The sequence below is a fragment of the Orbicella faveolata genome, unplaced genomic scaffold (assembly GCF_042242905.1).
Source record: "Orbicella faveolata isolate gen_17 unplaced genomic scaffold, um_ofav_v1 contig_35, whole genome shotgun sequence".
Classification (NCBI taxonomy): Eukaryota; Metazoa; Cnidaria; class Anthozoa; order Scleractinia; family Merulinidae; genus Orbicella; species Orbicella faveolata.
Genome location: NW_028301564.1, coordinates 21,016,337 through 21,033,839, shown reverse-complemented (window position 1 = coordinate 21,033,839; position 17,503 = coordinate 21,016,337). Strand labels below are relative to the sequence as shown.

General features: G+C 41.6%; 4 protein-coding genes across 4 annotated transcripts; all 4 read right to left on the bottom strand.

The window, feature by feature from the left end:
* Positions 1 to 889: 889 nt before the first annotated feature.
* On the bottom strand, positions 890 to 3,829 carry LOC149103716 (kelch-like protein 7). Its single transcript, XM_089273800.1, has one exon. The coding sequence runs from the start codon at positions 3,308 to 3,310 to the stop codon at positions 1,988 to 1,990; it is 1,323 nt and encodes a 440-aa protein (XP_089129926.1). The 5' UTR covers positions 3,311 to 3,829; the 3' UTR covers positions 890 to 1,987.
* On the bottom strand, positions 3,320 to 3,739 carry LOC149103717 (kelch-like protein 7). Its single transcript, XM_089274204.1, has one exon. It carries the CDS (start codon positions 3,737 to 3,739, stop codon positions 3,320 to 3,322), a length of 420 nt encoding a protein of 139 aa, XP_089130330.1.
* A 544-nt stretch (positions 3,830 to 4,373) lies between the features above and the next one.
* On the bottom strand, positions 4,374 to 10,375 carry LOC149103715 (uncharacterized). The gene is made up of 4 exons (XM_089273622.1): positions 10,039 to 10,375; positions 8,356 to 8,433; positions 6,832 to 6,943; positions 4,374 to 5,581 (listed from the first exon to the last, which is right to left on the bottom strand). The coding sequence occupies exons 2-4, from the start codon at positions 8,423 to 8,425 to the stop codon at positions 5,224 to 5,226; spliced, it is 540 nt and encodes a 179-aa protein (XP_089129748.1). The 5' UTR covers positions 8,426 to 8,433; positions 10,039 to 10,375; the 3' UTR covers positions 4,374 to 5,223.
* Positions 10,376 to 10,954: 579 nt separating this feature from the next.
* On the bottom strand, positions 10,955 to 15,278 carry LOC110064019 (kelch-like protein 28). The gene has a single exon (XM_020771022.2). It carries the CDS (start codon positions 15,276 to 15,278, stop codon positions 13,200 to 13,202), a length of 2,079 nt encoding a protein of 692 aa, XP_020626681.2. The 3' UTR covers positions 10,955 to 13,199.
* Between the last annotated feature and the right edge of the window lie 2,225 nt (positions 15,279 to 17,503).

The following is a 17,503-nucleotide window of genomic DNA, read 5'->3' as shown; positions in this document are numbered from 1 at the left end:
GGGAATTACGAAAATCGTCTATGTCAAAATTTTATTAGAACAGTGTTGACAGAAGGGATTTAATGTCAATTCGTGGTGGGCAAATGATGAAAAAAATCTAACGACTGGATTTTTTTTAAATAAACAAAAACCATTTTTTAAGCTTTGTTTTTAACCAGCCCCGTTGCCATGGCAACAGCACACACCTTAGCCAAAATGCGAGAATAAACCCTTCTGTGGGTAACCTTGACTCTTGCAAAAAACGGGCGCCAAAGCAGAAATAGTTTTAAAGTAATGGTGAAATTAGGCATAGGCACTTGAAAACTGTGTTCGGCCACCTTAAGTAAGAGCGATGTCCTTGCATTATTTTCGACTTCTTCCTGTTTCACCACGAGTTGAGATTCAAATTCTTAGTTTTTAAATGAAGTCACTTTACCCCTCTTCATTTTTCAAGCGGGCCTCGTTTTGAAATAAAGGCTTAAAACTGCTGGGGTGAAAGCCGGCAGGCTTCCTCAGTACCACACAACACTAAAATTTCGGCCATCCAATTTTTATTCCACAACCCTCTCCGCCTTCCCCACCGCCCCCTCCCCACCCCTCTCTTCCCTCCAAAGAAAGCTTTCAATCAAGTTCTTAAATTTTGATGTTGTTTTCCATGAGAAAAAAAACGTCTGTTAGCCTTATTAGGAAGAAGTCATGTGAGGCATTCAAACGGTTACGTAATTAAAGAAAACTAGCAGGTTAACATAATATCTTGAACTGAAAATTTTTGTTTCAAGCATTTCATTTTGGTTTTCAGTGAAATTCTTCGAACAGAAACAAACAAATAAACAACCTAATGTTTAAGAGGATATTTTGCTTGAACAAAGCAGGCGGCTATTTCCCAAGTAGTCACAAAAGTTCTCTGCCATCAAAACAACAACAACCTTTATTCCCCCTTGGTCTCACACAAATATTTTTACAAAGCTATATATCAATAGAGTTAGGGGCCTGGCTACCTGAAATATCTAGAGAGTTAAAAAGGGCAGGCAGCCTGGAGTCAGTACACAAACATACAACACAAAACAAATAGTGAGCACTAAATCCCACTATAAGGATTCCCCCAAAATAATTTCATGTGGTCAATTTCGATTTGGAATGCACAAACACTTTGGTACAACGTTGGGCAATATTTGTTAAATTTCAACGATGAAAGTATACGACAAAACGAAGCATTCACTATAACAACTGGGCTCTCCCTAGGCCAAATTAATCAAGGAACCTGCTATTCCAAAAGTAAAAAATTAAGCTAATAAATTTAATATTATAATAAATTTATTCAGAGGTCAACTGAAATAACAGGTCACTCAGTAAGTACGCACCCTATAAAAATAGAAACATCTAAAACTATAAATCATGAGTTTCAGCCACTGGTGGCCGAACACTCGATACTCTAAATGAGATAAAAACCAAGGACCAGAATATCCCCTGGTTCTGGCCTGATTGTGCACATACATTCAAGTTCAGTGATGGTTTCTGAATATGCGTAGTCCGAAGAGAGTTACCGCTGTGATTAACGATGGCTCACCCTTCTGATTTCCCCCAGAGGTTCGATTTCTTGGTGCTGACCAAAAGAATCATGACCTCTGGGAATAAGATGGCCTTAAAGCCATGTTTGTTCAAAGTACAAATTTAATAATTGATCTTGTAATTAATTATGCTGCTCAAGTCTCCCAAGGTATCATTTCAATGATGGTTTAAATGAAAAAGGTTATTTTCCTGCAAGTAGCTGGTCTTCCAGCCCCCAATGTACACCTCAATGTGCAGCTCCAGAAAATATCAATACCCCTTCCTCAGAAGGTATTGGAATCTCCTAGGAGGTGGGGGTATCCATAAGACCAAAAAATTTAATGAAATGTATGAAGCTTAATCGGAATCTCCAAGGGGGGGGGGGGGTCCCTTCTGTGAGGGAGGTATGGACATTTTCTGGAACTACACAATGTGACAAGGTGAACATTTGATGCATTTTCTACAAGCTATTGCCCCAATTTAGCCAGCCAATTGGTACTCTTAAAGGAGACAGAAGACCAAGTTTGCCCAAGACAAAGGGGAGCTTACGGCAAGGTTTCCACTCATTCCCATCAACATCATACATCCACAAGGATGCCACCCCTTCAGGTGGGTCATCTTGGTCAAAACAACCAAGCACAAAGATCTGTCCCTTAACACTAACTGCTCTTGAAAACCCTCTTGGTGCAATGGCAGAGTTGATACTGATCCAATTATTGGCACTTGGATCATACATCTCCATAAAGTTCACTGACAGTGCTGCACTGGCTAAGCCCCCAAAGACAAACACTTTCTCTCCAACAATTGCACCGCAGGCACCTGCCCTTTTCCAAATGGTTGAAGGAATTTTACTCCAGGAGTCTGTATCAGGATCATACTTTTCAGCAATGTCCAGGTATCCAGTTGAGGAGTTGCCACCGATCGCATACAGGGATTTGCTATCTGCAACAGCACAAACAGAGGACCTGGGGCTGCTAAGAGGGGATACTCTGTGCCACAGGTCTGTATCAGGACTGTATTTAAGCACAGAGTTCAGTCTCGTTTTAGTATTGGCCTCTCCACCAATCACATACAAATGCCCTTGGAAACAAACAACTCCAGCATAGCTGATTGTTTTCAGATTAAAAGACTTAACTTGATTACCAGAATTCATGAAAGGATCATAGCATTCTGCTGCAGGGCCTTTATCATTTCCGCCAACAACGTACAATTTCCCTTGACACGTGGTCATGGCTGCTGCCAAGGTATTTCGATCGTGCAAAGAATGCCGTATCGAATCAAACTTATACCACCTGTCTTCTGACGCAATGTAACACAACGATCGCTTTCCTTCAACTACAACAATAGTGTTGTCGTGAGTTTGGAGGCAGTCTCTTGACGGCTGGGCAAAATAGCACTCTTCTGTACCATTTGAAACCTCTTGCATGACATCAAAGACAAACTCTGAACACAATTTACTGCTTTTCACCAACGGATGCGGCAGAATGACGTCAAAAACGTAGTTGCGTGACACGTAAACGAGACGAACGTGACGAAACAACTGGAAAAAACTCGGATGCTTGCTGTTCTCGCTTTTCTCCATCCACTTCACAATCACCTGGAAAACTTGTTCCTCTTCTTCTACAACGATTTGATCACTTGAAACCCACTCTTCCACCTGTTTCAAGCTCAAATTCAGAAAATCATCGGACTCCGCGGCGTCCTCGAACTCATCGAACGTGAAGTTCTGCGCTATTTCCTCCAATTCATAATCTAAATACCTCGCTGCGTAATAATATGCCATAAAACAGCTTCAAGGAGATAAGGTCCTTAAAATGAAATCGCTTGACTGTTCTTTTAGACTTGGAACAATCAAATAATCAGCTATTTTAAACAAATTGAACACATTGCGGTCATTGATGTCAACATGTCCTGTGTACAGATACTCCAACACTTCTTCCATCACAGCTTTGCTCGTCTCTTCTAATCGGATCACTCCTTCTTTCTTTTCTTTCATGTCACTGTTAAGAGCGTTGTTAAAGAAGGGACTTGCTGCACATAACACGATTCTGTGTGCTTCCAAACGAGCTTGATCGTCACCGGAGCCAACTTCTAGAATTACATCACAGAATTGTTCGTTCCTTCGCTGAATATCGAGGCGTTTCATCATTTCCACGCAAAACTGTTGCTTATCAGGCCCTGTAATAGGTTCCGACAATAAATCCATAAACATGATGTACAATTTCAAAGTGAAAGAGTCCGTAGGTCAGGGCAAAAAATACTAAGGAAAAATTGTATCTACTTTTCAGAGCCCGCGTTTCCACATGTCAGCGGTGGTGTTTGTCTGGCAAAACGTTCACCCAATACTTACCCCACCCCCACCCCCCGACCCTGCCCTGTCAACCCGGCTCTTCATACTGTAAGATGTGCCTTGTCTAGGTTTCCTGTTCCAGGGACAAACTAAAACGTTTTGGTTGGGTTTCGCTGCCCTGTTCTCCAAATCCTGACCCTGTTTGAGAATGTCTGGTTTTGTGTGCTGGTATATCGGTGATTTTCGGCAGGAGCTCATATCAGCTGGCTCATGTGCTCCTGGTTCTAAAGTCTTCATTAGCTTAGCTTTTACCAGGATGTCTTTTAGGGATTTTCCCTTGTGATATGAGATGAGAGATGTGGGGGGCGGGGGTTCTCGCGAAAGAATTCCTTTCAGGTTGTGGTTGATTCTGTGTAAGGTGCCATTTCCCCATGAGTGTGTCCTTTAGGTTTGTCAACGCCGGTAAGGGCAGTATCTTCTTTCGTGTGGTTTGGTTTTTCTGTGCAGAGAAACATTTTTTTCCAAACGATATGTGTAATGTAGCTTTGTCAGAGTATTTTCTTTTCTATTTTGGCCATGAATATGAGTAGCAAAGGCTACAGCCATTTTCGTACCCACGGCTGTTCCATTGGTTTGGAGATAATCTTTTCCACTGAATTAGAACGAGTTTTCTTAAAATTTCTGTAAGATTCTCCACATGCTTCTCATGCGCCTCTGTGGTAATGCTCTTCTCTCGTGGTATGTTCGTGCGTGTATAGACTAGTGATGTCCATCGAGACAAGAATGGTGCTTTTAGGCAATTTAATCTTCTCGAACGCGTGTAAAAAGCTTGTTTTTAATTTGGTCTCAGTCTATTGACTGAATGAGGTGAGTAGGCTGAGGCCGTCACACCGTGACATAATAGGTCTACCGACAGGTGTCGGTTTTATGAATCTTCGGTAAGTGTGTAAAACACGGGAGTTCGTATCTTACATCCCATTTCCCACAATAATTCCCCCATCCCGTCTTGGTTATGAAAATAACCAACTTCCCGCCTTCCTCCGACCCCTTGCGATCCCGCATCCCGCCGTCAAATTTCCTTCCATACCGCATCCCGGCAACGAGAAAAGGCTCATGCCGCCTCCCGCCTCCCGCATCCCGCCAACCCTATGTTAGACTCTCACTCTCCAGTATGTAGCTTCTTCTGCATCTTTATGAGTGCTAGCTTTATTTCCACCTGTATTGCATGCTTACTATATTCCAGGTTATAAGGGAATTCGTATGTATTATGGCTACATTTCACAGTGCTTGATATAAAAGCGAGGTGGCGTTCGCAAAACCCGAACTACCACCGCATGAAGCAATCCTATACAAAATAGTGCTGGCAAAGTAGTGCAAGATACTTGTTTTCTTTCTGAATTGAGAACTTAACTCATTATCTGAATTACAGCAAGCAAACAGATGGGCAGATAATACACAGCATTTACGTTAATGCCGGCAGCAGTTGGATCTGTGTCTTTAGCTTTAGTGGCTGGGGTCTGTGTAGCATTGACTGACACGCTGGACGTTGCTGAGACTGTGGGAGATGGCGGCCAAGACGCGGGAAGGTATTTGTTACACGAACTCTGAGAACAGCAGCTTGCTTCACAGCGTTTGAAAGAAATACCAGGCAGACCTCCCGTGACATTGGTACAGACACTGCTGCTGTTACAGTAGTCCCCTCTGAAGCAATCTTTGACCCCAATAAACGTGCCGTTCATCAACTCGATCGTTGCTGCAAAACAACTATGGCAAACAAAAATATCAAACCTCAACAAAAGGAGTTCTCAACATGAAAAAGCAAAGACGAGTATCTTGAAACCGCGGCAAATTTGGCAAATCAAAATTTTCTCTATCTTTGAGTTGGGTGGTATAGCGGAGCCCCACCTTAAGATCACCTGTTTAATATGGTCACCTCGTTATTACGGCCACTTTTTCTTGTCCCGGAGAAAAGCCCATACATTTTTTAACACGAAAACTCCGTTAATGCGGCCACCCCGTTTTACAGCCAATTCTGAAATCCCAACCTGCATAATCCTTTACAAGTTACCCCATCATACGACCACACGAACCAGTTGTGTTCATCTTTGCATTGTTCATATTTCTTACACTGACTCAAGTTTTAATTTGTAAATTATATCCACATTCCGGATGCCTATTAAAGAACAGTTGTTTAGAAGTGCAACTGAATTGCGATGTATCTCAATTTGGACCAGTCGTGAGGTTTAACCCTACCCTGTCAGTACGACCGCCCCGTTGATACCACCAAATTTTCATGGCGCGTTGGTTGGTGACCGTATTAACAGGGTTCTACTGAGTAACAAAACTCTTAACGACTGGCGCCAATCGACCTTATCCCTATAGTGACCTATTTGCTTTGTTTTTGGAATGGCAGTTTTTGTCGTCTAAGGTAACTGATGTCAGTTTTGTAGCATTATCAGGTCTTGAAAAAGTCTAAAGACAAACAAATGTTACACGAAGTAACTTCACAACCTATGAAAGTGTTTTTAACCTTCCTCGAAATGAGGCCTACTATAAAGGCAAGACAACGAAATAAATAGCATTATTCTAACAGAATAGAGCGGAGTTTAAAGGTCGGCACACACACAGGAAAACACCATGTTGTAGCGACAGTTTTCCTCGTGTGACATATTCGTTTTGATGAAAGTTCTGTTGTGGGGACAAACTTTTGTCCTCGTAACAGTTGCATATAAAAATTCAACTGGTTTGAATTCGTGCGCCATGAAGCCGGGACAAAGTGACCTCAAATTTCCATGTCGCACCGTGTGAATTGCTTTTTCAAACTGTCCCCGCTACCACATAGAAATGAATCAATATCCGCTTCGTGGGCATGTGGACCAAATTGTGTACTGTCCCTACAACGTGCCCCCTATGGGTACACTCGCAGGGGTTCGTCCCTGCTTGACTTCCTCTCAACATGTCCCCTATTGTGTACCGAAATTAAGGATTATGCTTGAATAAAACGAGTATCTTACGTTCCCGATGAATCCCCGCACGATCTTTCGTCAGTGGTCATATTACATTCTGACAAAGGTTGGAGTTGACTTGCAGGGCACTTGTAACAGTAGAAACTACTACCTGCGAATGCTGTTAACACAAAATTAGCATCGGGTTAAAAAGACGTCCATAAGGGACAAGTTAAACTGAGTTAGATTTCCATAAAGCGGCTGTTTTGTTGTCACTGATTTATGTAACAGTTTTTAACCTGGCTGGTAGTGGTAAGTTAGTTTACACTGAATGAATTGGTCCAGTGAGGTGTCCTTCTCAAAGCAAGACAGTGTTCTTATTAAAGGAGTTCTTGCAGGAGTTACACGTCACGTTGAAAGCCACAGATTCGGCAAGAACGAACTCATTCAACCGAGCAGCACGAAACATCGAAAAAGCACGGACCCGTGGAGAGGTGGACTCCCATGTGAAAAGGTCGTGGATGCTTGCCGGTATACTTGAATTACACACCTGAAGGAGCAATCTGGGCGTGTCTCGAGATTTATTTGGCCTCTAAAATATACGAGAAACCAGAAACTGCAAGGGACCGCATACGATAAACGCTGCCAACGTAGGATCTACAAGAGATCTGATCAGCCAAAAAAAATGTATGAAGACAAACAATAGACTGCAAGGCTGATACTACGTGAAAAACGTTTCGAGACACCAACATGACAAGAACCGATAAAGTAGGATCGCAACAGTGGACAGCAGTTTCGCCCTTCTTGGGGCTCGTCAGCACTGCGTAGCGAAGATATGTAATGCCAGCCCAACAGCCAACGCACATAAATTGCAAAATGACCCGTGCACTATATCAAGTTCCGTACTTTGAACTCACTTGCACCCCGAAACACGCGTTGCCACATCACGTGTTTCGGGGCGCAAGGAGACAAAGTGTCACGATTGGTGACTCGAAAAGCAAAAAAATAAATGTAGCTGGACAAGGCCAGCCTAAATGTTTAGACACCCATCCCCGACCTTTTCAAATGGGAGTCGTTCCCCCGGTGTATGACTAGGAAAACAGCTGTGGACAGACTAAAGATTGATAAAAAGACATTATCAAAATGTGGAGCCCTGTAGAGCTCATTCCTTAACTGATCAAGGTTATGCACGATCGTTTATCAGTTGTTTGCGGTTGATCAAGCATAAAGTGTGTAAAAGTGTGTGAATTAATGATTGATATAGTTATTAAGCTGCTGGATTTCTCTAAGTCACGTGAGTTGTCTGTCTTAGGGCTCAGGGAGCCTGGGCCAGAATGAAAGGCTTGGAATCAATTTGGCAGAATGAATTATTGCTCCTGGAGTGGGGACTCCCAAGAAAAGGTCGGGGATGTTCGTCGTGAAATTTAACCCCCGAAGGAGACTTATATAATCTCCGGGATTTGCAACCCTAGGGGAGGCGAAGAGCATCCTCGACCTTTTCACTTGGAAGTGACCACCTACTACGGGGTAAATGGTGATAGTATTGATCTGTTATAAAGGTAAAATTATTGTAAAAGAAGGTAAAATGCCCACCTGTTGGTAGAAGAACTGCAACGCAACCAATAATGCAAGTTGCTAGTGACAGCCTTACGAGTTCGTTCATGTCTAAAACTTAGGAATGAAAATTGAAGAGGAAGAAAACTATTACAATCAAATGTAATTCGTGATATCCTGGGGGAGCGAGGGTGGGGATCGGAGGGAGACAGGGGCGGAAGAGCAGCCCAAGTAACTATCACACCAAAAACGGTGGTCTGATAAATGAGGTCTAGAGTGTAATCGAGAAAGTCTACTGAAATTGATATGACAACCATTTTAACGAACCTCAAAGACCAAGTACGTTTGCTTTGAAAAAAATGTTAGATTCTGTCTTGAAAAAGTCAAATTGAACTTAATGATGTTGTTGAAAGAAAAGTCATACATTCCTGTAACCCTGACGATATCGATATTCTTCCATGCATAATATATAGATTTAGCCAAGCCTAAAAGAGGAGCTTCTGATTACAAGTTAATCTGGCTTGAGCTTACGATCCAATCGAAAACCAATACCTGGGGCAACGGTCATTTTCAAGAAAACACGTGACTTTGATGATTTTTAAACGTGAGCCTGCGATGTTGTCACGTGATACTGGTCAGCGGATACCTTGTTTTGACAGGTGTCAATTGACCAGAGCGTGGACGTCCAATATCAAAGCTGTACGCTGTAAACCAAGGCTGAATGTCTCGGTCAATCTATTAGCTGGAGTATAGCCGCCATGTTGCACGATTTCGTCGTCGTGCATACGCGCCCAAGAGCGATACCGCTAGTCATGACAACCATGAGAAAATCAATTCATGGGTTTCCTTTTCTTCTCTACATGAGTATGGTGCTCCGCGTGGTGGTCCTTCCGTCCGCCGGTGCTCCGCTCTTAAAACGGATTAAAAAAAAAGTATTTTCACTGGGCGAGGCGAAGAACTCAGATTTTACGAATAAGAACAATCCGGTGTTTTTTAAATTATCTATGCAATAGAATGGAATATCCCAAGAGCAATATTCTAACTGAAGCGTAATCCGCAAACGCAGCCGGTTAAACGATTGCAATAGTTAACAGAAGACGATGGTTAGGAAGGCCGGTAAACATCAGAGAAGGAAACAAACAGACTGATATTTATGTTGGAAGGTTCTTCACCCTGCATATGTTTTGTTTTATGCTCATTGACTATACATGAATTACAAAATCGCAATGCAATGCTTCTACTCGTTAGTTGTATGAACACATATAACCACCATTTGTATTTTACCAGGTTTTGTGACGTGCAAAGTCAACCCCCAAAATAGCAAGCAAAAACATACTACAAAGAACTCTGCTAGGTTTCATGACCATTTCCCTCGATTAACTACGTATGAACACTACGTATGAGTAGCCGGTTGGCAAGCGTCAAGGGTTGGCGCCAAACTCGATTTTAGTCTCAGAACGAAGAAATAACTTGAATGCTATATTCTCTCGGGCTAACTGAAAATATGGTCATATATATGATACGAAATTACTGAACAATCAGCCTGGACAAGTAGCCGCTAACTCGGGTTAAAGGGTGTTCCTTCCGATAAACGTGCTTTAAAAGCCACTGGTGGTAATTAGTGCTTTCAAGTTTGGTATTGACGAGTTGCGCGAAAACATATAAAACGGAGACCACTAGCTAAAAAAATCGAAAATACAACCATGGACACTAATTTCTTACCTTAGTTTAAATCAAAAAGGCTTGCTGGATAGGATATCAGTCTGTCCGTTTGCCAAAACCACGGTTGTTAATCTGAGATTAACGAGACTGTATTTATACGTGATCCGTCTTTTGTATTTATCGTTCTTATTGAGCTAATTTGATCAGGGCCACTATGTAAATCTTTTGCATTGCAAATAATACCCTGGGGATTACCGTAAATCCTCGAATAAGCGCCCGGGGCGCTTATTTCAAATTTGGGAGAAGACGGGGGGCGCTTATTCGAGGAGGGCGCTTAATCGAGGGCGGGCGCTTATTTAATTTTTCCCAAATCGTGCACTGACATGATCATTTTTTTAAATACATTATCTGCACGCAAACAACAACATAAGCTCTTTATCGACGTAAAAATCTGATCCCAAAGTTTAGATCGCGGCACCATTAGAAATTCACGTGGTCACAAATTGAAACAATATACAAATCTAATACTACAAAACGAAAACTATACATCCTTTGCTGCCTCATTACTCGTCCACAAAATAGGGAGAGGGGAGGGGGCCCTTATTTTAAATTTTGGCCGATAGGAGGGGCGCTTATTTGAAGGGGGCGCTTATCCGAGGGAGGGGGGTGGGGGGCGCTAATTCGAAGATTTACGGTATGCAAATGGCAGTATAAAAGAATTTACCCGCCTTCCACCCAATCACTTTACTCGAGGCCACGAAAGCGAAGAGGCTGACGTTCCACCTTCCCACCCATCGAGTGAATCGGGTTTGATCTATGGCTGTCCGCTTATATTTTCGCCTGGACAACTCGATCCAGAGTTTAGCGCACTAACCATCTCACCTCACCATGGCTGGAAATTTAAGTTGATTACAAAATAGGTCCAGAAATGTATTTTTCAGATAAACTATTTGTTCCATTTGCTCTCAAACCAAAGTTTTAAGGGTTTTTGGTTACAATCACACCATGAACATTTAAGTTTATTGAAATCCAAACGTACAGCCTGTGTTCTGGTTCTCTAAAATAACCATCTGTCAATGGTAATAACAATCATTACTTTTAAATGGTTTATATACAACAACTGAATAGTGGCGGATCCAGACCTTGAGCTAAGGGGGTGGGGGTGGTTTTGTTTTGCTTGCTCTACCGGCTTTTCTTCCTTCTGTGATTTCTTTTTTTTTTTTACCCAAAATAAGGGGGGGGGGGGGGGGGAACTGGCCCCTTCCCTAGATCCGCCACTGCTGAGACATAACAATAATTAACCCTGAAAAGACAACAGCTGAACATAGAGGTAAGTCAAACTTATCCGGTTGGAACAAAATAATCAATCTGTGGGCATCTAGGTGAGATCAGCAAAATTCTATTTTACTTTTGCCCCTTTGAAGAATTTGAAGCCAAAACCTTTTTTGACTTTTCCCTGATAAACAAATAATAAATAAATAAACAACTTTAATTTAGAGAGAGTGACACATAACAGTATGAACTAATGAACTAATGGCCCTCTGAGCTAAACTCTTACAAGTAATGGACCTTTCCTGCATTCCAACAAACAATGGCGCTGAGTCAAGGTCTGGGCGGACAAAAATACAGCAAATGTATGAAAACGTCCACCCCAACCTCGCTTTGGAGCTATTGTTCAAACGGACTGAAGTGGAATGCAGGAAAGGTCTATAATAATAACTAAGAATAGTACAAAGTATGAATATTAATTGCAAAACAACTATACATATATAGTTATAATATATATAAAAATCAATCATTGAAAATTAAAAATTAATTCAGAGCACATGAATAACTCTATTCACAACATTATGCTAAGAAATGTGTTTTCATGGCCAAACTAAAGGAACGGATGGTGTCCTTTTTATGTATTTCTAGAAGAATTCCATTCCAGAGCTTTGCCCCATGAACTTGAAAGGTCCCTCCTCCTTCTGTTTCTCTATGATGCGGAGGACACATTAAATTAAGTTAAGTTGAATCTGAATTACACTTGACAAAAATAATGAGGCTTGGAGGATTTTAGGAATTCTTTTTAAGGGAATGAGCAAAAAACCCTGCATATCAAACTATCAACTTTTTCAAACATAAATAAGCCAGCTGGGAGCAAAAGTTGCATCTGCTTTGTAACCCTAGTTGGTAATCTCCAACAGCTGGGCCATTCCTAAGAAAAGTTGGCATTTACCTGGCCCCCCAAATCATTGATTAAGTCTCTGAATGCAAGTCAGTAATTCAAAAACAGAGTAAAATGTAACTAAGATTGGCAAGAATATGTTATTAAAGAGCGGCACTGCATCCAAAATTGCTTACTAATAGCAGTAGCATACTGAACTACAGAAATGTGGGCCCCTGGCAGTAAGACATTAAGTTAAAATGTTATTTATTAAATCCATTTTTTGAGGGGTTGGGGGAGTGGAGAGTTGAATGCATTAACATCCCCCTCCCAAGAGGGTCATACCTCCAGACCACAACTGTTTCGCAGTTGCTTACTCCAGTGATATAATAGTTGTTTACTTTAAAACTTTGTGACAATCCTGAGCGTTCTACGAGACATTCTGGAATTTTAAGGACATTCGCACCGATTGTTTCTGTGCATTCTTACTGTGCATGCAAATTCACATGCCAGGTTATGCATCAAGCATGGCTAAGTAATAGAATGAGCAGTGATAGTGCAGATGGCCATTGCTATAGCTTTGCCTGGATTTAACTATCTTGGACGTTTGGTGACCCCTATTTTTCATTTGATGGATCATTTTCTCTAGCGATTTTCTATGTTTAGTGAAAAAATGAAGAAAATCTATCAATTAGAAGTTTAATTTTTTTTGCAGAATGCACCACTGGATTATGTTCTTTTTAGCTCTTGGTTTATCTGTCTGGTGGTTTCAAATGCCTCTTGAAGGGTTAAGTTTTGTGAAAACATTGGCAACACTTGGAATTATCAAACGTAACAGATTCACTAAATGCAGAATATTACTAGGATAGTTTGTCTCCGTTGATTCATCTTTGATATTTTAAGCTAAAAACCCTGGAGACCATGCTGATTAACGTTTGCCTATTTTTCAAAATCAGACTAGTTTTCCACATGCTTTATCTCTGAAACAAAGTCCATGACCCCAACATTTTTGTGCGAATGTCCTCAAATACTCCAGAACAGTAGAACAAATTTTGTTGTCCTGTTTAATAACCTACTGGTGTGATGCATCCAAAAATTTGCATGGTATTCTTAGGGGAGCAATTGTGAACACCTGAATACCATTTGGAACACTTGAACACGATCCCCAGTCATTTCTATCGACATCATACACCTTTAAAGAAGATGTCTGGGATATGCCTTGTTTCATGCCCAGCACAAAGATCTTTCCTTTAAAGCTCACACAGTTATAAATGTATTTTGGTGCACTCATCCAGGGAATGCTACTCCATGTGTTTGTGGCAGGGTCATACACCTCTACGAGTTTGGAATCTGATGCTTCACTGCCGAAGCCTCCAAATACGAACACTCTACTCTTGACAACTGCACCACAAGCAAACATTCTTTTGGAAGGAGTTGAGGCAATTCTGCTCCAAGAGTTTCTTGCCGGGTCAAATACTTCTACGACATCAGAGATTGCATCTTTTGCATAACCTCCTATTGTGTACAAAGAGTTTTGGTCAGCCACAGCACACATACCACTTCTTGCAATGTTCAAGGATGGTACATCATGCCACAAGTTTGTGTCAGGATTGAATTTGCGGACAAGCCATCCTCCAAATGTATACAAAAATCCTTGAAAATTAACAACAACTGGAAAATTAGAAGGAATTTCATCAGTGAAAGGCGCAAGAGGTGTCCAGGAATTTACCAAAGGGTCATATCTCTGGGTTACAAGATTATCATAGTCATCTTCAAAACCAGTTATGTAAAGTTTACCATGACAAGCACTCATGGAGGACTGAACAAATTGATTTCTGTGTGGTGGGGGCAGCAGTTTCATCATATCTGCCAGCTTGTACCACTTGTTCTCTGATGGAAGGTAACACAGTGTTTCCTTTTGTCCACAGGCAACAATGACATCTTTGTGTTCGCTCAGGCACCTTCTTGGCGGCTGTGCAAAAAAGCATTCTTCTGTGCCATACGAGAGTTCTTTCAAGACATCTAGTGCAAGTCCTGTACAAGCAGTATTGTCTTTCACCAAAGGATGCGGAAGAATGAGGTTAAAAATATCATTGCGTGACATGTAAAGAAGACGAACGTGACGAAACAACAGGAAAAAGCTCTCCTGTTTTCTGCTCTCATCACCCTCCAGCCACTTCACAATCACTTGGAAAACGTCGTGTTCCCCATTTACCGTGATGTAATCACTTGATATCCACTCCTCGACTTCTGCCACACTCAAATTCTGAAAATCGGCAGATTCTGTGACATCCATGAAATTTTCGAAAATAAAATTCTTTGCTTCTTCTTCCAGTTCAGGACTTTGATACTTCACGGCAGTGTAATAGGCATCGATGCAGTTTGAAAGGGACAAGTTTCGTGAGACAAAGTCACACGTTAGCTTTTTAAGACTTGGAACAACCAAAAAGTCAGCTATTTCAAGCAAATCAAAGGCATTGTCCTCGTGGATTTCAACATGTCCTGTGTACAGATATTCCAACACTTCTTCCATCACATCTTTGCTCGTCTCTTCCAGTCGGATCACTCCTTCTTTCCTTTCTTTCATGTCACTGTTAAGAGCGTTGTTAAAGAACGGACTTACTGCACATAACACGACTCTGTGAGCTTTCAAACGAGCTTGATCGTCGCCTGAGCCAACTTCCAGAATCACATCACAGAACCGTTCGTTCTTTCTCTGAAAATCGAGGCGCTTCATCGTTTCCGCGCAAAATTGATCCTTGCTGGTCTCCATGATCGCTACTGATGATAAATCTAACGACATCATGTAGGAATTTCCACTCAACTCGGAGAGATCTCCACGAACATGGCCAACCGTACCATTCTCGTCCCCAGAGCCCACGGTCCTTCTGGCCTGCGGCAGGGATCGAGAGCTCTTGTCCAACACCGGAAGTCCGCGATTCACGGACTTCCCGTCAAATATGACAAATCTGATTGGCTGAGAATACGAAACGAATACTCTGCTCATGCTTAGAAAATCGGGTCCCGCCAATAGGTCTAGCCAGAGCTCTCGATCCCTGCCGCAGGCCAGAAGGATCGTGGGCTCTGGGGACGAGAATGCAACTGTACAAGCAATTTTACCTCCAAATTTATTGTAAGCTGATCTGCGCATACTCGTCCTCAGGAGCTGCGCAATTTTGGTGCTGACCAAAAAGATCACGGCTTCTCATGCAACCTCCTCGATCTTCCTCCCAAGAAAGTGATAGATGTTGAAGAGTATTTTAAAATTGGATGCAGATATCATCCCCTAATCGGAATTTCTTTGGTAAGAACATGCATGTTTTAGATTAGAGTTAGCGCGATATGATGCAGAAATTCTTAGCTGATTTGAAAACAACTGTGCGGTGGGTGGGCCTAGTTACTCTCTGGGCTAGTCAAGATTGAGGCCCCATTAGGTGGGGTGAGTCTGAGTATCTCACAATTCCGATAATTTTTGGCCTGAATTTCCCGTTAACATTGGCGGATTCAGACCTTGCTAAGGGGGGGATACTGTTTTTTCTTTGCTTGCCTTGCTGGCTTTTCTTCCTTCTGCGATTTTTTTTTGTTTTACCCAAAATAGGCGGGGTCGGGGGTCGGGGGAGGACCAGGGCCCCTCCCCTAGATCTGCCACTGGTTAATTCCCTATATCTCCTTTTATACCATGCCACTGAAAATACAGCCAATGAGAATACAGGAAAGCCATTGTACTTTCCACAGTATCACATATTTATCCCTTCAATAGACCAATTTCGATATATTAAAATTCAGCCTAAAACAATAAACCTCAGCACAAGGCTCTGGGGAATAAACCCCACAAACTCTGTAGTTATTCCCCGGAGCCTTGTGTCTATTGTTTTAGGCTGAATTTTAATATATCGAAATTGGTCTATTCTCCCCCCTACCCCCTTAAAAATATCCTGCATCCCGTTACTTTAATTTTAACTGGATATCCTCTGTCCTACAAACTCCCAATAAATAGGACCTCAAGATTCCTGTTGATAAGCCATATGCCACCATTTTCAATGCAGCAGAGTTATCACTCCATGTGAGGTAGAGATTTACTTCTCAGTTTTCTTAAAGATAATCTCCCCACTCAATTTCAGAGTTATAGATGTTAAAGGCCTGCGGCTTTGGAGGTGAAGCAGTCAGAGCAGTTTATAGATGTCAGCAAACTGTGCTTTATAGGATCAAATGCTCCAACTTCTGGAACATACATACAAGATGAAATAAGTTGAAGCACACACAAACAAAATCAACTGTGCAAAATTCAAGAACCATTACCCATGCCTATCACCCTTTGAACATATTCTGTAAACAACTCTGACTTCAAAAGTCTTTTAGTGTAATACACAACAATCACATGTCTATATGAGGTGTGGTGAGCTAATGGTAAGGTACGGGTGCTAGCCATAGCCAGGGCCATGTAATATATGAAACACAGAAGACTATGTTTGACCACATTTCCAAACACTGAGAAGAGAGTTGAAAATGCAATGTTCAGCAGAGTATTTTTGACCAAGTTAGAGTTGTTTGGAAATGTGGTCAAACACTGTCTAGAGCATTTGATATACACATCTTCTCAATTGAAGCTAAGGGGAAAACAGAGAATATTATAATATTCTAATTTAAGATCAGAAATCTAAACATGGTCAGTCTTGATTTTCTGTTTGAACTTGATAAATTATTAACAAGTTTGAGAATTGTCATTTTCCTAGTCTAGCTCATCCAGTAATGACTCAATCAAACTAAGCACCAGCAGAGATTAATTTGGGTTGTGGCATGCCTATAAAAAATCACATCCCAGCTAGAGAAGCAAAATAGCTCTTACTAAGGTCCAATTTCCCTTTGGAACAAAGAGCATTATGTTTTGATCGTGTCCATGAACTCCTTAGGCTCACCCAAAGGTGGCTTTATAATACCCTTATACATGTGACACTGCAAGTGCTTGCTATCAGTTCCAGTGTTTGGCCAGTTTGGATCATGAGTATAAGGCATCTGCGGTAGAGTGTCAATCGATACTCTTAATAGAAACCCTCAATTGACATCTTGATCAACATCCCAATTGATGCTTGGCCGACACTCTATCGACACTTGATCAACAGTCGGTCAATAGTCGGCCAAGCATTGACCAACTCCGATGAATTGATTGAAAAATTGGTGGACTGTTGAATGAGGTGTCGATGGAGGGTCAATCGAGTGTATCGAACGACAATTGGCTGTGGCTGCCTTTAGTACACATGATCCGTCAGTTCTTTATTAGTTTTATTTTCTATGTGCCTTTTCTCTGCCTAAAGTTCAGAGATGCTATTAAAGAATAAATAGACTCTTAGAAGTTGAGCAAGTTTCATTGACTTAATT